Source organism: Mchenga conophoros, linkage group LG6 (assembly GCF_057382185.1).
Source record: "Mchenga conophoros isolate Kocher_MC1m ecotype Shallow Benthic linkage group LG6, M_conophoros_male_GT1.1, whole genome shotgun sequence".
In the NCBI taxonomy this organism is placed as follows: Eukaryota; Metazoa; Chordata; class Actinopteri; order Cichliformes; family Cichlidae; genus Mchenga; species Mchenga conophoros.
The window spans coordinates 24809826-24831464 of record NC_140531.1 but is presented as its reverse complement, the minus strand read 5'-3'; the positions used below and the strand labels follow the sequence as shown (position 1 = coordinate 24831464).

Here is a 21639-nt window from a genome sequence, read left to right as displayed (position 1 = left end):
GTTTACCAGCTCCACATATTTGATTAGAAACATTCTTACACCAGATACTCATCCTGGCACAACATAAAAGAATGACAGAATCTCAAACTAGGGATCTCTGATGTTAGTCAAATATTTAGTCCACTATACTATGGATCCAATGCATTTGTTTTTATGGAACATATGTTGAAATATGTCACTGTCCAAAAACCTATGGCCCTTATTGTTTATAGACAAATGCAGTATTACCAAAGAAAAAAAGAAAGATTGCATGTGAGCAGACATACTTGGGAAACATTTCATTCATCGCAGAAAGTCCAAGTTAAGTAAAACAGCTTGAAATAGCATTTTGAACCCTTTAGGTACATCAGTTGTGAAGAACAGTTTTAGTTTTGGTTTTGATCCTTTTTTATGTCCTTTTATGAGCACCAACTGAGCACAAACTGTATTGCACCAACCGTAGCAAAAAAGATTTAGTTTTGGTGCCTGGGTTGCATTCTGTATGTTTAGATTTATGCATCCAAGTGTCTACATGAGGATTTGTTAAAGATGTGGTTGGGAGTGCGCGCATGCGTGTGCATGCGTGTGAATAATGTGGCCTCAGGGCTTTAGCGGGGGTACTGCTGAGGGAATTCCCCAAAAGACAGAGATCCTCAGCCATAAAAAAAACATGCTTCACCTCTGCCTCTCATCTTAGTTTCCCCTGTCACAGACACACACCAACAAGACCGCACTCCGCACACATCTATGCATACCACACTTGTACATTTATACATTTACTCTGTACTACGCCGATTCTATGCTTCCTCCTTATAAATTGAAATACAAACATAATTTAAGTGTTCCTGCAGGCGCCGTGCACACAAAGTAAATTGGTGTTGCCAGATGATGAGCCAATGAAATATTGGAAAAGACTCAAGGCAGCAGGCCCAGTATACCTTTTAAATGTTAAATGTCCCATTTACCATGGGATGTTTGTGCAAAGTGAATGATATACATTACAGCCAGCACGTTATGTGGGATATATAAACAGCAATTCTATCATCTAATCATCTGTTTCACTATAAACCTTGGTCATTATTTAGTAATAGGCTCAGACATCACCCAAAGATTTTCAAGTAAAACATAGCTGGTGAAAAAATGAAACCATAGTATGCTGTGCGAAAAGTTTTAAGACCTAAAAGTGGGATGGCTTTAAGACATAATGCTGTGAATAATTTAATTTTAATTAAATGCACACAGATTGCAGTAAACATGCAAAGTTAATTAAATCATAATTTGCTATAACCCATCTTTTCCGATGCACTTGCACATTTCTTCCTTCAGGTGAATCCCAGAGCCCTGCGACAGATCAGTTAGTGATCTTGCATGACAGAAAAGACTCTAAAGATCCCTAAACCTAAGACAAAATACAGAAAATCTATTTTAAATGTAGCTCTATGCTGCCAGTCCTTTGCTTCGCTTCTAAGGTTCCATCTGAGGTGATATTTAACAACTACAGTGCTAGTTTTGTGCATATGAGACTGCAGGACCTGCTAAGTAACACAACTAAGTGTGTGCAATATTTTAACTAATAACTATTTTTAATTTATACCTACTGGCCAAAATGCAGATTATTGCTCTCACAGTTACTTATTTAAGGAAAATTATGGGAAAATATTTAACAGCAGCAAGAAAGCCAGAAGAATAAAAAAAGACAGTGGCTTATAAATAATGGGCTGCTGATAATAGAGCCAAAACAGGGTTTGTTTTTCGCTACAAGCAATGCTTTGGACAGCACAGTGCTTTAAAAGGGGGAAGCTAGAGACTATGGAAACAAAGTTTAAGCTGACTCTGTGCTCTCTACTCTCTTTAACTGTCTCAGTTGCACTTCATACAAAGATACCTCCTCCTTGTTTAAATATTAAATGCATGTTTTAAAAAATACATAGTTAGATTCCAGTATAGCGTAGACTGGAAGAGCAGTTATGCACCAGATTTTAAAGCTGAATATGAATGCTAACATTTGCTAACAAATAAAAAACGTATGAATGGTTTTGAAGCATGACAGCAAGTTCATATTTTATTGTGCCAGAAACTATATAACACACCCTTCCTGATTGTCTACATCTGCAACATAAACAGCAGCCCACATTTAATGTCTTTCCTCACAAAAGGTCAGTAGATGCAAAATCTGCTTTTCCATGACAAAGATGAAAACAAAACTAAAAAAAGCAAGAATGAAAAATGTATTTGATTGATGTGAAAAGAAAGATTGGTGATCTCAGAACCGTAGGACGAGCGGGGGCTGATATTTAGCTTAATGATGTTGAAAGCAAGACCATGTTATCGCCTAAATAAAATGTGTTTACAGAGCAGCACGCAAACTGACCTGTTTTGATGAGCCTCCTATCAGAGTGTCAGGCTCAGCTTTGCATTGTCATATCTGGCTTTGCTTTTATCAGCTTATCAGTTGCCGCACCTTTTTGCTGCTCCCAAGGATAAGGAATAGTAAGAATTTCCAGTTTAAAACTGTCAGTTTGCCCAGGGTGAACACTATCATTTTTCAAGTACATACCACACTCAACGCTCAGGAAAGCAAATAACAGACTTTTATCAAAAAGTAGCAAAAAGATGGATGAAAAAGATAAAAGATGGATGGATTGATGGATGAATCATATATATAAGTGTGAAATGACTTGAGGGGAAATTAAACTGACCACAAGACACACAGAACAACAATAACACAGAAACAATGACGGATTGACACAGAAAGACAGAGAGACAGACAGTGAAACAAGACTGGATGAATAGAAAAGGATTAAAAAAGGGATATAATAAACCTATTGTCAGCTAAAGCAAGCTATAACTAAAGGTACAGATGACAATAAATTCACAAGCACAAGGACAAAATGACACCATAAACGCAAGTCTATGGAACTTAAACATAAATCTCATCTCAAAAACTTAGACAATGAGAAATAACAGAGAGCTGAACACCAAAAACACCAAATACAGAACCAAAATAAAAGCATACCCAAAAATACAAAGCAAAAGAGAGCCTAAAACACCATGACAATATTACCTAATTACAGATCTCTCAAGGACAACTTTACAGCTTAAAGCTTGGATTTATCAACACACAATATTCTTTGTCAAACTTCTTAGAGCTTGAGGCAGTCGAGAACTGAAGCCTCAGTAGAATAGCTGTCAACTGGTCTTTTTAGAGGGTGCACACTGACACCCCCCCCAAAAAAAAAAATCGCATTTGGCCTCACCACCTCCTTTCTCAACAGTAGAGCTGCAACATCAGGAGGAAAAGCAAGACATATGAATTATCTTTAACACTAAACAGTCAGTGGTCTGCAGCAATTGTTGTACAGTTGAACACTCACACCAGGGAAATCTTCCGTTTGTTCAATATTTTACTCTGTTCTGAAAACCATGTGGTTAGTTAAAATATCCGCTTTCTCTTTTGTCTGTAGGTATCTTATACATCATACTGGTAAGGTTTCATAGCAATCTAGCCATTCTGTCAGTGTTTTATTTTAATTTGAATGCATGACAGCGAGTGCTAACGGTTTTCACTCTTCCCACTTAGGGGGTACGGACCATGCCAACTTCTGGCGTAATATAATGATAATATTTTGCATATTTCATAATATCACAGAACTAGCTTATTACATGCTGTCCAACCATGTCCGAAATCAAATATTTTTATTTCCGCTCCAAACAGCCCCCCTGGGAAGTAAATGTGAAGTAAAAAGTTCAGTTTCACAGAGAAGAGGCAGACGTGATGTTTAAAAATAAATAAAAATGTGTTAAATTAAAAAAGAAATCAGAGTTGACTGAATGCATTTTTAGAAAGTTTTATCGGAAACCAAAGTACAGCTCCATACATTAATTTTTCCAATGTTTCGTTTCTGAGGCATAATGCCATAAAATTAAGAATTGCTCATTGTAAGTCGGTCTCTAAAATCATTCAAATGCATCATTTTGAAAGATTGAAAGTACCAACTTTCCTTTCGCAATGTAATGTAAGTGTTGGACTGACAAACAGGAAATATTGTCCTTCCTGGTGACACACTGAGGACATCTAATGCAAAATCTAGCAATAATCAGCAAAAAAACATGTTATAAATGGCTCTCTTGGGACTGCAGAGTTTACACATTAAGACTGTGTGTTTTATAGTTGTTTTCATGCTGACTGCCTTTAGTGTTTGCTTAGAAGTATGCTGAAATGTATCAAATAATTTAATCCTCTATCTTTTTGTGAAAAAAAAAACACTTTCAGTTTGGACAAATTCTAAGTGGACGATAAGTTAAAAATCTATTTTCAGTTGGTGAATTATTTCCACCAATTGACTTAAGATTAAGCACGCCGCATCACCATGCCTGTGAATGTATCGATTCACCCATTTGAAGCACATAAACAAAATCAGTCATTGTCCCAAATACTGTGGTTCACTGGGTCCACCTAATGTGAGAAATTTCCAAGTAGGAAAGAAGTGCAGACTTGGTATAAGTCAGAACTATGTACACAATAACCGAGAAGAATCGCTACCATTACTCACTAATTAGCTCCTTGGATGCAAGATGAGAAATAGATGAAGGATAACACAGATTGCAAACTGTGTTGACACAGAACACAGAGCCAAGCAATCCGCGGTTCTTCTTGTTGTGATTGTTAGAATATTCATCAGCATCTTCCATACAGAAAAATAGCCTCCATGCATGTTACTCATCTAGTGAAGCAGTTCGACGTGACTTGTTTTTGCTATAAGTGAATTGTTCGCTGAATATTTTTACTTTTTCTCTACTTTGTAAACACATTAAATAGAAGCCTATTATGGGTGCTTTGAACCATGTGTTTTTCTGCGTTATAGGATTTGAACATGGAGGTATGTGGATCTCACACTGTGCGCATGCAAATGTTGTAGTGTGTGTTCTTGTAATTGTGTATAAGTGTGGTATATTTGAATGTGTGTGTTTGCTCAGGCTGAGAGATCAGCCTATTTTCTGTCTTTGAATATCCCAGAGCTTTGAACAAAGACTGCTAGCAGCCCAGATCAAAACAGGCATCAATTCCTTTAGCCTGATATTGTATGGGTGTGCATGTGAATCTCTGGGTGTATCAGCATGTCTGCCTGTGCATATTTGTGTACAGGCATGTGTGTCCAGTGATGTCCATGCATGTTGCGTTTATCATTCCCCAACTAACCACATTCTGTTTAAAATACATATTCAGCACTTTGCACTTTTTTCTTCTCCTCTTTTTGCTTCACTCCCCTTTCTCTCAATTTTAGGGTGTTATTAGGACAACTCTTGCCGCTGGCATTTCTCCTCTCAGCACTCTACATCCAAAGGCATGTGGGTTTTGGAAAACAGTGTGTGTGAGAGTAGGTAGCTGTGCCTGCTGTGTATAATAGGGGCACAGTGTAAAAAGTGTCAGTTTATACCTGCACATACTTTACCGTTCAAAAAGTAGTCATTAGTATACAGCTTGCAAAGGATGCAGCAAGAGCAAGAGGGTGTTTTCTAAGCTCTTTTCATTTTAGGTCAGTACTACATATTTCAGATTTTTCTCTCTCTTTCTGAAGTTCATCATTCATTAGGCTTCTGCTTCGCACTTAAATTACATGAGGCCCACTTTCACATTGACCCCCCTCTTAGCACCATCTCAGTCTCCCACCCCCCATACCAGCAATCAGGCTAGCACGCACACTTAAGTTCTCACATACACAGACACGCACACACACAGTGGAAGAGCCTAAGGGCTCCATCTATTAAAAGGTCTATCCATCATCGCATATAATTTTAATGTGGTAGAAATAAAAAGATGCTTACGCAGCTAAATGCGAATTTTTCAGGGACCTGCAGGCTGGTGTCTAACCCTGCCTAAAAACCTGTATTGAGCTCTAAATGCATGCATACACACAGGCGCACTCAACAAGGTCAATATGCTCTGGCAATTACGGCTCATGAGATGCTGCTGACTGTTGTGTATGTGTGTGTATCATATTTTTAGCTATGAGAGGACAAATTTACGTCTGACACTTCAGGAGTGAAAACACTTAGTTTGATTCAGAATTTTGGCGAAGCATCTAGTTTTAGATGTTATGGTTAGAAGAAGGACCTAGGGAATGCATGTCTTTCCATGTGTGTGTCTGTGTGTGTGTGTGTGTGTGCGTCAATGCATGCATAGTCTTTCCTGTGTGTAACATGATTACATGAGTATGTAAGGTTTCTTAAAACTCCCCAAGGGCGTTTTCCATAATGCATGCATTCAGTGTCCTTTGATCTAACATTTATCCTTTCCACTTCTTTTGTTGTCACCCATTTTTTTAATCGTGTCCTCTGGGGATCTTTGTTATGGTTAGAGAACGAAACTGTTTCTCGGCCCATGCTTTACAGCATGGGATGAGGCAGGACTAAACAAGGTCATCACGTATTTATGCAGTTCAGTTTAAACCAGTCCAGGTCGCATTCAATAAAATGCTGAATGCTTCAACACTGAATGTGGCTAAAAATAGTTTTTCAATACATGTTGCTTGATCTATGAAATTCCTAGCTGAAGTCCATTTATTTTGGGGCGAAGGTGTTTATATATATATATATAATATTATATGTGTGTGTGTGTGTGTGTGTGTGTGTGTGTGTGTGTGTGTGTGTGTGTGTGTGTGTGTGTGTGTGTTTAAAAAGTACTCCGATCAATTCTCACTTCAAGGCAACAAAATGACAAGCTCGTTTCGTATAGGTTGTTATCCGTTGACTGTTGATTGGCAGCAGGAATCCTGAAACAAAACTTTCAGATTTAAGGTAGCCCATGGGTTGGTTAACTAATTATGATTCTTTTTATGATTAAGTTCCTTTTCACTGACTATACAATTTAAACCTAACTACATATTATAAGTTAATTAAAAAAAAAAAAAACCTTAAAAGAAGACCCAGCTTAAGATAAGCCAAACAAAATCAGCCTTCCCTAAACCTAAACCCCTAAAGCAACTCACAAGATGGCGCGGCCACGTCCAGACGCCTTCCTGACCACTCCGCTCCACCAGGAGATGCCGGACTAGCACAGCGCAGATACTGAAGGACCCGTCCCATCCTGGCAACAAACTGTTCCAACTTCTGCAATCTGGTAGAAGGTTCCGCATCTTCCGGGCAAGGACAGAGAGACTCAAGAGGAGCTTCTATCCCAAGCCATCCGTGCCCTAAACACACACACCCACCCTCTCACATCATCTATAATTGACTGAGTCAGGACTCTTCCAGACACTAAACCAAGGCACAATGTACATTTCAATTCCTTTAATTTTAAATATGTTTATATTGTCTATCCTGTAAAATAGTCAGATGTCTATTCATATTAATGTACAGAGTTCACCTGCTTGCTGCTACTACTGCACATTCACCCAATGTATATACTACCAATTTTTTTGCACATGTCGAGGAGCGTGTCAGGCTACATTTCACTGTGTGTTATACTTGTATAACTATGCATGTGACAAATAAAGAACCTTGAACCTTGAACATTTTGTTCTTTTGTTCTTTTCTGCCAGCATAACAAGTTCTCTCTGGTTATGGTGCAGTGAGTTTCCTCACCCACTTTTAAAAAGGAAAGTACCCTGCCTACCTGTTTTCATATTGGCAGGACATGTTAAAACTTTAAGGAGTCAATTGGAGGACTTTCAATATAAGGGTGTTTAAAATTAACTGCAATTTTTTTTACCCGCAATTTCCACTCAATACAAGATTAAAGACATGAAATGAATTGCCAACTTGGCTATTTGCTAAGCATATTAAGAAATTATAGATTATAGATAAATTATAGATATTTCTAATCATTGTTTTCTCCCAGTAAACAATACCTGAGTTCGTGTTAAAGCTATTTGTGCTGGAAGTGAGATGAGAACGTGCTGCGGTATGAAACATACACAAACAGATCTATTATAAGCTATATTGATCCACACCCAAAGATGGAAAACTCAGAGCAATATGTAGTGTTTCAGCCTTGCAGTCTAAAATGGCATTTCTCCAGAGAATTTAAATGCAGTTAAGCCAGCAAAAAAAAAAAATGTTTTCACCAGCTTGATTGCTAGTGATGACAAAATCTTTACTTCTATGTGATGCTGCACAGGCTCAATGGAATAACACAATTCCTTTTTTTATATCTTCTTTTCTACTGCAAACATTTTATAAAGTTAACCAAGGTCATGATATTTCTGACAAAAAAAGATATAGCAGTGGTTGCAGGAAAAGACAGCGAGCACACAAATAGTCTCAGCTGAGAGTAGCCACAAAGAAAAGACATTAGTGCACTAATCGCTGTCTAGCAATAATCATTGAGCAATAATCACAGAATCCAAAACAGTTGTAAAAGAAAATAAAGACATTTGGAGTTCTCAAGGTTTCTCATTAGGACCTCAAACATACAGGAAAGAACTGCGATGATTTTCGTAACTGTATCCAGAGTATTTCAGAACATAAGTGGATATTCAGGCTAGTGGCTCTGTAGCCTTGAAATTTCAACACAGAAAATTATGGCATTGAAAAGCCTTCAAACGGATGTGTGAAAGGACCCTCAACTGTGGCATAAAACATAACAAAAAAATAAAAAAATTAAACCTGTGCAATATTAAAAGATAATAAAGCTGCTTTCAGCTACTCCCTTATTCACATCAGGTCACCATTGCTGCTATCAGCACATGTTTGAGTTCAGGGATAAAGGGATCACATTTTATATAAAAGCTAGAAACAATGAGCAAATACATCCGGATTGTTCATGTACATACAAAACTCGCTGATCTTTTTAAGTTTGCCTGAGTTACTTGTCTCGATACTCTAGATAGACAGACCATGACAGATAGCTTCAGTGCTACTACAAATGGGAACAAGCTTGTATTTCTATTCATTACTTTTCTGTTATCAGTAGCTTTCATATCCTGTTAATCAGTGCTGTAATAAACATGTAATAATGCACAGTTTTGCAAGCCTTGGCTATTGTTGGGTGTTAAGGTTAAGATGTTAGGGTTAGGATCACTTTGGTCAGTGTAAAAACTAAACAAGAGATTTTTGGAAGGATGTGGTCAGAAATGAAAAATAATAATAATATCAAAATGGATTCACTAGAAAAACATTGTTGTATAGTGTTGCCATTCTTTCACATTTGCAATAGCCTGTAATTACAAATAATTTTATAATGTCAAGGTAGTTTTGTCAAATTATGCTTTAATAGTTTTATGAGATTTCATTTCACAGACCAATAAACATGTTTGTTTTCCAGTTTTATTTGACTGAAGCCCAGCTCCTATTAACCCTTCCACCACAGGGGTGTACCAAGAAGCAAGTTTAACTGATTAGGGAGCAATCTTAAGTTTTCTTTATTGCAAAGGTGGTTCTCTTTTTACCTGGTTAAATCATCATGGTAACTTGTGCTGCACACGTAACCTGGGCCCTGCACTACAAACAGAGTTCAGCATACCCAGGGAAGCTTTCCGTTATCTGGATTCACTTACCCTAACATCGGCACTCAAGATAAGCGGTCACACTAAGCTGATTATCAACTCACTAAGTTCCCCGAGGGTCTCACGAAGGTCTCTCAACATTCACATTAAAGGAATGGCGCTGGCATCTGACTAATCACAATTATTGATAAGTGCACTGGCAGCAGAACGGCTGATTTTACAAAGAGAAATAAAAGTGTACTGTGGGAAAAATATGAAGAGGTTAAACACACAATACAGGCTGAAAGCAGCAAATCAGCGGCAAATAAAGCAATAATATGAGTGTATGTAAGAGGAAAATCAGTAAATTAGTACTAAGAGTATTCTGAGCTTTAAATGTTTTGGCAAGTAAGACCGGAAAAGACCTATTATATTAATAAAGTTTAGTCTAGCTGAAGCCAGAAAAGAAAGCTGGGAAAATGCTGACTGTGTAACTTAAAGTTTTTAAAAAATGATATAAGGAAACACTTATAAAGCAGTATTTGGATGAGACAGGCTGTTAAATATTTAAACTCTAGATTTTGACGCTCAGGGGACATTTGGGTTGTACCCTGTAGGATGATATGATGGTTGTACTGTACAATAAATCTGGATAGTTGTATGTAATAAAACAAGCTTTATTTTTGTATTGGTGTAGTTAATAATTAATTGTTTTAGAACAATTTATATATGCATATATTTATATAAAAAGGACTGCATTAGATAGGTATAGGTATATATTTTTAAAGGTAGCGTATATGCATATTAAGCCATATAATCAAGAACAGATATAAATCCTGGGTTAAATAGGAATAAGAATTAGTAAGCATTTCCTTTCTCTTACTCCTGACTCCCATGTTTGAAATAAAAGAGAACTCTGTTTTATTGAATTAATAAGATTTTAATTGTCTGAGTTCAAGTAAAAAAATGAATATAAAAACAGAATTCAAACTTAAGGCTATCAAGTAATGATGAGCCTTTCCTGATGTGTCTAAAGAAGAAAAGGAAGAAACAGAGATTCTGGGTTCATCCTATTCTCAAGAGCAGGCAGCAGCAGCAGGGAGAATTTCAAGGTTTGATGAGTTAAAGCTGCTTTCTTTTATATTTCAGGACATCAGTGAGGCAGTTTAATTGATTCTCTGGTGAAGATGTATGTTTTATACATCCATCCTGCTTACCATTTAATGAAGCTGTGTTGTAAAGTTTCCGTTAATGTTTTTTTAAACACAATTGGAACTAAAGCTACTAGACAATAGACTGGCAAATTGATCCTTTACAACTGTACACTGTTTATTACTGAGAGTATTGATATCAATCAATAAAATCTGGATGTAGACACAACCTAAAGTTATTTCCAAGTTTAATTTATTAGATGGGAGGGTGTCGGAACAGAATGCATCAAATATCTTGTAGTGTTTAAATGTATTAAGTTGAAGTTTCAGAGCTCAAAGGTGCAGCTGTCACATTAAGAATAAACAGCAGTACAGAGATCGCATGAACACTAAAATAGACATAATTAAGTTGAGATCATTTTTTTTCTGCTCTACGAGCAATGATCATGAATTCACAAGATAAACATTTTTCTGCAGCACTAAACACATCATCTACTTCTCAATGCCAGCGTTTCATTTTCCTGTCATATTTTTATAATTTTATTTTTAGTTTCTGACTTATAAAGACGGAGCTCAGATTGATTCTGTTTACAAGAATTGTCAAATGACATACATCCTGAGTATTCCTGACTTTGCTGAACTCACTTTATACTGTACCCCTCTGGACTGAGCATATCCATACATGACCTGGCTTTATTTCTAAAACCAGTCAATAGCATTGGTACCGTTTTTGTTGTTCATTTGTTTGTTTCTCTCTTTTCTTATCTAGTCTTTAATCATTTGCATGACCGTTTTAGTGTCACGGTCGGACGGCCCTTTCCGGACGACCCTGCTTGTGTTTATGTTTTCTGTATATGTGTTTGCTTCTCCCTCCCTGGCCCTCGGGGTTGTTTACGGAAGTGCGCGCCGTGGGAGAGGCGTGTCCTGGCGACTGTCGTCATTGGGAGTCCCCCTTCGCTGTTGCCGGCCCACCTGCAGCTGATTACCTGACCAGTGGTTGGTAATCATTCCTCCAGGCTAGAAAGGGGTATTTAACCTGGACTCACGGCGACAGTCGACGTGGGATTATTACTCCGAACTGGTACAGTCTGTGCGAGCAGTGTGAGTGTGTTATTCGGCTAGCGTGTGGCTAACGCTGGATTTTCCTTCTTCCTCCAGGAGGGGCGAGCGGAGAAGCGAGTTGGGGAGCACACACACGAAGGGAGTTACTACACGGAACGCACTGGGAGCAAGGGACGAGCACGATTGGAAAATTGCACTTTTGAATGGATTGTTGGACTTGTCTGTTTCACTGTAAATAAACGCACTGTGTTTCTGTGAGCAAGAACCGCGCCTGGGTCCCTCTTTTCCGTGACAGAATAATCCCACCACCATGGACCCAGCGGATTCTGCTTCACGCCAGCTGTCTATCCAAGCGGAGGTTTTGGAGCGACACGAGGAAATGCTGAAGCACGTTTCAAAGGAACAAACCGCGCTTCTGCAAGCCATGACAGAGCTTAAAGGTATGTTGATTTCCTCACCTAATACGGCTCCAACGCAGCCCGCCCCTTCGCTGGAAGCCGCGGCAGCCTGTCCGCTTCCTCCTTCACCTCCACCGCGGCAGCGGGAGTACTCACTCCCCGCACCCGAAAAATTTGATGGCGAGTTGGGGAGGAGCCGGGGTTTTTTGACGCAATGCTCTCTTGTGTTTAGACAGCAACCTTGTGCCTTTGCCTCTGATTCTACTAAAATCGCTTATTTGGTGCAACTTATGACTGGGCGGGCGCTTCAATGGGCTCAGGCAGTTTTAAATACCCAGCCCTCTGTGTCATATGACGTCTTTCTCAGCAAGTTTCGCTGTGTGTTTGATAAAGGCGCTAGCTCGGATGCTGCAGGTCATCGCATGTTTTCTCTGAAGCAAGGTAGGAGGAGTGTTGCTGACTTTTCCGTGGAGTTCTGGATCCTGGCGGAGGAGTCGGGCTGGGAGGAGAAAGCACTGCGTGGAGCCTTCCTCAACAGCCTTAGTGAGAATATTAAGCGTGAGTTAGCAACCAAGGAACTGCCTAAAGCTTTGTCTGCTCTAATCAATATGTGTATTAACTTAGACGACCACATGCGGGAGTTCGGCAGAAGAGCCGGGGATGGTCGGCGGCCTGCTGGGGGCACGGGTACATCTAGGGACCTTCCTACTCTGATGTGGAGAAGTGAGGAGGAGGAGCAACACGGGGATGAAGAGCAACCCATGCAGCTCGGCGGAGCCAAGCTTTCCTCCTCTAGACTGGGGCGCAAACAACGGACTGGTGAGTGCTTTCTTTGTGGAAAAAGAGGACATTTTGTTGACTCCTGCCCAGACCGAGTAAAAGAGTCGGCCCGTCAGTAATTGTGGGGATACTGGCGGGCGCCACAACAAAAGTGTTCCCTCACCTCAGCTGCCCTGCTAAATTAATGTCTCACTCCCTCACTCACTCCTGCTGCGCACTCATTGACTCTGGTTCTGAACAAAATTTCCTAGACGAGGAGTTAGCCAACATCTTAGGCCTGCCCCTACTTCCCCTTCCAGAGGTCCTGAAGGTCTCAGCCTTAAATGGCGGTCATCTAGCCTCCGTCACACATCGCACTCAGGAGATTACACTCATTATTTCGGGAAATCACTCTGAGAAAATCAGTTTGTTGGTATTCAAAGCCCCCCACACCCCACTGGTACTGGGATTTCCTTGGCTCCAACATCACAACCCCCAAATCGACTGGGCCAAAGGGTGTGTAACTGGCTGGAGCACGCGGTGTCATGAACAATGTTTACTTGCCGCTGTCCCGGACAATCCTGGGACCGCCTCTGCGAAAAGCTCCTCACCCCCCGACCTTTCCTTGGTGCCCGCCGACTACCACGACCTTGGCCAGGTATTCAGCAAAAGTAAGGCGTTGTCTTTGCCTCCACATCGGCCTTACGACTGTGGAATCGACCTACTCCCAGGCGCTCCCCTGCCAGCAAGTCGGCTCTACAGTCTAAACCGGAACGCGAGGCCATGGAATGCTACATAACGGAGTCTCTGGTCGCAGGTATTATTCGCCCATCTACTTCGCCTTTAGCAGCAGGATTCTTCTTTGTAAAGAAGAAAGATAAGAGCCTGCGTCCCTGCATTGACTTTCGAGGGCTGAACAAGATCACTGTTAGGAATAAATATCCACTCCCCCTGCTGGCCTCGGCATTCGAACTATTACAGGGGGCAGTCCTGTTCACCAAACTGGATCTTCGGAGTGCCTATCATCTGGTTCGCATCCGCAAGGGTGACGAGTGGAAGACGGCTTTCAACACCCACCTGGGGCACTTCGAATACTTAGTGATGCCCTTCGGTCTCACTAACGCCCCCGCGGTCTTCCAGGCCCTGATTAATGATGTGCTCAGGGACTTTATTAACCATTTTGTCTTCGTGTATCTGGATGACATTCTGATTTTTTCCAGGTCGCAGACTGAGCACATCAACCATGTACGTCTGGTTCTACGGCGCCTATTGGAGAACCGCCTTTTTGTGAAAGCGGAGAAATGTGAGTTCCATGTGGAAACTGTTTCTTTTCTGGGTTTCATTGTGGAACAGGGGCGTTTGCGAGCTGACCCGGCCAAAGTCAAAGCCGTAGTGGAATGGCCCATTCCCAAGACCCGCAAGGAGGTGCAGAGGTTCCTGGGCTTCGCCAATTTCTACCGCCGCTTTATCAGGGACTTCAGCAAGGTAGCCCTTCCTCTAACCAACCTAACTTCTCCTAAGTTGTCTTTCCAGTGGGCCTCCGCAGCCCAGCAAGCGTTTGATCGGCTCAAGCACCTGTTTTCCTCGGCTCCGGTCCTCGTGCAGGCGGACCTCGGCCGGCCTTTCATCGTCGAGGTGGACGCGTCCGATTCGGGCGTGGGGGCGGTTCTCTCCCAACGGATCGACGGCAAGTTGCATCCCTGTGCGTTCTTCTCCCGCAGGTTGTCTCAGGCCGAGAGAAATTACGACGTGGGCGACCGGGAGTTGCTCGCCATCAAGTGGGCCCTTGAGGAATGGCGACATTGGCTGGAGGGCACTGAGCAGCCTTTCGTGGTGTGGACGGACCACAAAAATCTGGCGTATCTCCAGGCAGCCAAGCGCCTCAACGCCCGACAAGCCAGGTGGGCCTTATTTTTTACTCGTTTTCACTTCTCCATTACTTACAGGCCCGGTTCTAGGAACACTAAGCCAGACGCGTTGTCGCGCCAGTTCGCACCCGTGACCGATGAGGACGAGAAGGAAAAACCCATCCTGCCCCCCACCTGCATTGTGGGTGCACTAACATGGGAGATTGAAAAGGTGGTCAGGGACGCCCAGCGACAGGAGCCCGACCCTGCCACGGGCCCGAAAGGGAGACTATATGTTCCGGCCACAGCGCGTAGTCAGGTCATTCACTGGGCACATACTGCCAAGTTTTCGTGCCACCCAGGTAAAAATCGCACGGTCTCCTTTCTACGACGTTTGTTTTGGTGGCCCTCTCTTGTTCTCGATGTCCAGAACTATGTTGCGGCATGCCCGGTGTGCGCACGGAACAAAACCACCAACTCGCCTGCTTCTGGCCTCCTGCGACCGTTACCCACTCCAAAACGCCCATGGTCGCACATCGCCCTGGACTTCGTCACCGGCTTGCCTCCCTCTGCAGGTAACACCTCCATTCTAACCATTATTGACCGTTTTTCCAAGGCTGCCCACTTCATTGCTCTGCCCAAGCTCCCTTCTGCCTTGGAGACGGCCCAGTTACTGACGCAGCATGTGTTTCGGCTCCACGGCATACCCCAGGACATCGTTTCCGACCGTGGCCCTCAGTTCACCTCGCGGGTTTGGAAGGAGTTCTGTGCAGAATTGGGAGCTCAGGTCAGTTTGTCCTCCGGGTTCCACCCCCAAACTAATGGTCAGACCAAAAGGGCCAATCAGGAGCTGGAGGCCATGTTGCGTTGCGTTGCGTCGCATCATCGAACCAAGCGACCTGGAGCGAGCAGTTGGCCTGGGTGGAGTATGCCCACAACGCCAGCACGTCATCAGCGACTGGACTCTCGCCCTTCGAGGCGTCGCTGGGGTATCAACCCCCTCTCCTCTCCATCTCTGAGGGAGAGCTGGCGGTTCCCTCGGTCCAGCACCACCTTAGGCGCTGTCGTCGGGTCTGGCGGGCCACGCGCGCAGCACTCCTGAGAACGGCCGAGCGGAACAAGGCATTGGCGGATCGCCGTCGCACTCCTGCTCCGGATTATCAGGTCGGCCAGCGGGTGTGGCTCTCCAGCAAGCACATCCCTCTTCGGACTGAGTCCAAGAAACTGGCCCCCCGGTCTCTTGGCCCCTTTGCCATCCAGGAGGTCCTGAACCCGGTGACGGTCCGGCTGGCCCTTCCGCCTGCTATGAAGGTACATAACGTCTTCCATGTTTCTCAGGTTAGGCCCGTCCGGACCAGCCCTTTGTGCCCGCCCCCTGGGCCCCCGCCACCCGCCCGGATTATCGACGGCGCCCCGGCGTATTCCATTACTCGCATAATGGATGCCCGGCGCCGCGGTAGGGGCTTTCAGTTTTTGGTGGATTGGGAGGGGTACGGTCCGGAAGAACGTTCTTGGGTGCCGCGGTCTGCCATTCTCGATCATCGCATGGTGAGAGAATTCCGCCGCCAGCATCCGGACAAGTTTGCCAGGTCGCCCGGAGGCTCCCATTAGAGGGGGGGTACTGTCACGGTCGGACGGCCTTTTCCGGACGACCCTGCTTGTGTTTATGTTTTCTGTATATGTGTTTGCTTCTCCCTCCCTGGCCCTCGGGGTTGTTTACGGAAGTGCGCGCCGTGGGAGAGGCGTGTTCTGGCGACTGTCGTCATTGGGAGTCCCCCTTCGCTGTTGCCGGCCCACCTGCAGCTGATTACCTGATCAGTGGTTGGTAATCATTCCTCCAGGCTAGAAAGGGGTATTTAACCTGGACTCACGGCGACAGTCGACGTGGGATTATTACTCCGAACTGGTACAGTCTGTGCGAGCAGTGTGAGTGTGTTATTCGGCTAGCGTGTGGCTAACGCTGGATTTTCCTTCTTCCTCCAGGAGGGGCGAGCGGAGAAGCGAGTTGGGGAGCACACACACGAAGGGAGTTACTACACGGAACGCACTGGGAGCAAGGGACGAGCACGATTGGAAAATTGCACTTTTGAATGGATTGTTGGACTTGTCTGTTTCACTGTAAATAAACGCACTGTGTTTCTGTGAGCAAGAACCGCGCCTGGGTCCCTCTTTTCCGTGACATTTAGTCCATTTGGAAATCTAAACCAACATTCTGGCAAAGAGTTAACTATTCTTAAATTTTCAAATTTAATGTTGTTTTTATCTGTCAATACTGTTTTTATGTGATCTGCCTAGTTTTTCAAATAACAGCTGTGCCAGGGTGTGAACTAGGTTGGAGGACCCAAAAGCAGAATTCAGAATCTGTAGGCCCATTGTAAACAGTCCAGTGGTCCAATGTAAAGATCAATTCGAGAAATAAGTATGAGCAAGGAAAACATTCACTGGAAAACACACAAAGGCACAGGATGCAAAGGAAAACTAAAACTTTTAAATAAAATAAAAAAATGATAATAAAGACACATACATAAATACCAGAGATGATTCTAGGTTCAAACTTTAAGGGGGGCTTAGCTCCCAATCATAATGCCATGCATGCAGTGCCTTGTAATTAATATTGTTCCATTAATATTAACTACAAAGCATTGGATGCATGACTTTACTCTTTTGACATTTGCAAACCTGAGTTAGTGGATAGTCTATTGCAGTGTCTAAGAACAATTCAGAGTGAATAATCTGAGATTTCAATATTATACACTGGTTTTAGGGTGGAGCCTTTAGTTATCAAACCTGAGGCAAAGGTTCAGTCATTTAAGAAGTTAAAGAACTATTTGTAGCAAAACAGATGAGATGAGACACATGCACATTATTTCAGTCTGATAATCACTTAGAGGCAGTCCACCAAATCATCAGACACTGCAAAATCACCCTGCCACTCCATAGACCTGTACACAAGCAAACGGGTAATAGAGTTGTTTTATATTAAAGTTTTTAAATTTATACAAACCCTCTGACACAGTTTTGTAAACGGACTCAGGCGCAGACCAGGAGACCTTTGCAGAAACTGATAGTGCGTTTATTTACAGTGGTGTCACTGGGTGAATATATATACAAGGTTCTCGGGGAAGGGGTCCGGGGCTCCAGGGGGGAAGGGGAAGGGTCCAAAACCACACTCTGCTCTTTCAGCCAACAATCCCACTCCTTTCCTCCAGTCGCTCCTCTCGCTCACTCGGGGGTACAGGGACGGGTCCGGGGGGAATCTACGCACACACACAGAAAATCCAATTAGCACTAGATCACAAGGAAACTCACAGACTTAGGCAGATTGCTGAAGCACTAACGCGGGTGACTCAACGTTCCAGCAACGAGTAGTGTAGGTCTGCCATCTTAAAAAGCCCTTCTGATTGTAGTAACCAGCGCCAGGTGTGATGATGAGCACAGGTGCGTGGGCCAGGGGCGGATCCCACAGTGAGCACCGCTGTGGCCAGGGAAAGAGGGAGAGAGAGAGAACAAAAACAAACACATGTTGCCTAACCCGAAATCAGCCGGTGAGGCATGGGGACCGTGACACCCTCCTTTCATTATGCAAACTCAGCACAGAACAGCATTTACCCCGATTTACAAGTGGAGTATAGAGCGTCACATCAATGTAGTGGCAGCCATCCTCTTGAGCCATGTTTAGAGTTGTATGAATCCTGGAAAATGTTACCATTCATATCAATATGCTCTGTTTAGAATGTCCGCTGGTATTTTTTTATGTGTGCTACTGGAAAGTAGGTAAGGCTTCCATGAAATACATGAAAACTACTTTGTGAAAAATGACTTTTGTTTTTCCAGTTAACTTCACTTTCTGCTCCCTTATTCTTCCTGTTCTTGTACAATCTCTTTGTCCTCTCTCTCTCCATCCTCCTCACTCAACTAGAAAATAATAAAAAATATAATCTTATAATAATTATTATGAGAGCAAATAAGGGATCCGCATTCGAAAACAGGACAGCACACTGCTTAGTTATGTCTGCGTGGGTTCTCAGTCATCCAGGTGATGGTTATCTAAGGAGAGGTTATCTAAAGAAAAGCAGCTGGACTTCTTTAAGTTTCCTGAAGACTTTTCACCTCTTATCTGTAGTTCTAAGTCCCAGGTATTTAAGCCCTAGTGGGAGTTGTCCCTTAAGAGGGTCGTTTGACCCACTATTGATCATGTGCCTCATCACATGAGTCAAGGTGTGAAAAAGGGTGTGAGTCATTATTAACAAAGGTTTTGGGTGAGGTAGGGTGAGCCAAGGTCTCCTAGTGGGTCAAAACTCGCCTATGATAAATACTAAGACAAAGGCAAAGGAAGGCACGAACAGAAACAATGGGGAGATTACTTCAACTGCTGTATTCCCCAAACACATGGTAACACCAACCTAAAACTCATGACTAGAATAAATAAAATAAACACAGAAACCAAAGACTCAGCAGTATCCTAAGTGAGACAACCAAAGAAATCAAAACAGGAATCTAATATTCAAACACAAAAATCTAATGTTCAAATATTAGAACCACTATGAACCAAAACTCAAAGATATTAACTATAATAAGATGACTCAAAGACTCAAAAACAAGGCCTTGTCTTGAGTATAATGAAATTTCTCATAAGAGCTTCAAACAAAGCTTTAGAGAAGCGTCAAACTTCTAAGCCAAGGAACAAACCAGAGCTGACATTTATTCTTTGGATGGCCTATTTTTTCAGGAATGAACCTCATCTAACACATTCTTTGAATATCAACTCTGTCAGTTTTTTTTCATGATAGGACATGAAACAGATCCACATTACATTAAGTACAACCAAGGATATACAGTATATTATATGTTTGTCAGAAATAACTCATAATATTAATCCATACTAAAAAAAAATTATTATAAGATAAGATACTGATTTCAACAGTACCGATACCAACAGTGTCATCTTTGCCTCCTCTAGTTAAGGCTAAACTTCAGCTACAGGCAGACACACAGCCGTAAGTGCATCTGGGATAAAATCTTTGCCAAATCGAACATGCAGACGCATCTACTGCAGCAGTCCCTGAGGGAATACGGGAGCAGCCACAAGTACCTTAATCAATTAGCTACTATTACTATTATCTGTCTGTTAAGTTATCATTAAAGTAACAGCTAGCAGCCATGGCTAATAATAAAATGATAATGTGAATGTGGAGCTAGACAGCTAACGTTATCAGTCCTGCCGGTCTGCAGCACTATTAAAAGTTTCAGATATTTCAAATATTTCTCCTAAACCGTGATATTAAAACTAAGGGAAAAGTCTACAAGCAACTAGGCAGAAACATTGTAAACTTTGTTTGATCAGCAATGAAAATGTGCAGTCAAGTCACCAAAAGCACAGCACTACCTCAGACAACCTAAAAATGTTTTTTGGTGTTATTCTTTTTTTGTCTTTTTTGTTTTGCACTATCTAAGAGAAACTAAATATTTCTTGTATATCCACCTTACATATTGTATAATAGTTTTGCCATTTATGTTGTTTCTAATGTTTTAATCTATTTTTAAATTATGCTTTTTTTGTAATCAGTTGCGATCATCAATATTTCTGTAGACAGATTACTTTCCTAAATATTTGTTTTAACAGGTGAGTTACCAGTTTTCTAAATTAATTCTAACTTCTCTCGGAGTCATGAGGTGCTTTTAGTTGCAGAATTTGTTCTTGTTTACTTCCAGACCCCCAAAAAACAGAAGTATGTAGTTGTTTTTAAGGCTAGGTTAGTTTATGTTTATGGCCAAAGATTTCAAAGTGGATAACTCCCCAGGCTCAAATTCAGTCCTTAATGACCAATAATTTTGACTGCCTGCTTTCCCTGAAGGCAAGCAGGCCTTTAGCTTTTGTGGCTGGTATGAAGAGCCATCTGCAGAGGTTGATGGTGACAGCTGTAGTGCTGCATAAACACCATCGTCTGGGGCTTGTCTTTTTGTTTTTGCCATACAATTTTTTCCACTGTGTCTTTGCCCCACTCTGCTGCCCTTGGTGCAGAACGATACCATCCAAACAATTCCATACTGAACAATGGATAATATTCTGCCTCCGCTTCTACTGCCAGCTGGTGCATCTCTGCAAATAGACCATCAGCAGTGAAACATTCAGTAACATTCCAATTTCCTACAAAGAGCAGAGAGTTTTTAAACTTTCTATAACTTTCAGGGATAGCTGTCTTGTGCACTGAACACACAATGACTGTTACAGGTACAGCACTGACGGCTTATCTGATGAGGTTGAATAATTAAATCCACTGATCTGCCAAATATGTGGTTTGTTCATGACGTTTTAAGGATCAAACACTTAGTGATGTTAAAGACAGCTTTTGATATATGTCTGTATTGTGTATAACTGCCACTAACAATAAGATGCTGCTTCACAAATGAATATAATATTGTATTCTTACAAATGACTTGTTTTTTTTAACATCAGACTGAGCTTTGTATTAACATCAGCAAAGGCTGATTTGAAACACCATTTTAAAGAAAATGACCTCCCCTTTTTGACTTAATTGTTGTGTTGCCTCTTCTTAATAGTTATTTTAATTAAATATTTAATTCAGAGTATTTCTTGTAGCGTTGCAGCTGATTGAGCACATTTTACATGTCTAAGGCATTATTGATTTCACATTGGTTTGCAAGATGCATGCCTTTTTCCCTCCTCTCGTTTTCTTTGATTTATTTATCTCATTTAAACACAGGGCACTTAAAAGCTCCAGCTGAGACTGAGGTATTCGATGTGCATACACAGTAGACCTGTAGTAGAAGGTGAAAGACACAACAGAGGCGTCACATGATGGTAGCCTGTCATAATCTCTCTCCTGCGTTTTCTCTCTCTGTTTCACTCTCTGTATATCGTTCTCTCTCACCTAGCCTCCATCTTAGAACTGCTGAGTAGGGATTCTGTAATGAGACAATGGTGATGTTGACAGAGAGAAAAAGAGAAAACTAAGCAAAGTGAATTGTGGGGGCTACAGGCGGAAGGATGGGTGGA

The 21639-nt window shown here is 42.0% G+C and overlaps 1 protein-coding gene across 1 annotated transcript; it reads left to right on the top strand.

Moving 5' to 3' along the window:
- The first annotated feature begins 11522 nt into the window (after window positions 1–11522).
- On the top strand, window positions 11523–16773 carry LOC146572678 (uncharacterized). The gene is made up of 4 exons (XM_085278659.1): window positions 11523–11636; window positions 11714–12057; window positions 12457–12834; window positions 16605–16773. Exons 2-4 carry the CDS (start codon window positions 11928–11930, stop codon window positions 16709–16711), a joined length of 615 nt encoding a protein of 204 aa, XP_085134785.1. The 5' UTR covers window positions 11523–11636; window positions 11714–11927; the 3' UTR covers window positions 16712–16773.
- Window positions 16774–21639: the final 4866 nt, after the last annotated feature.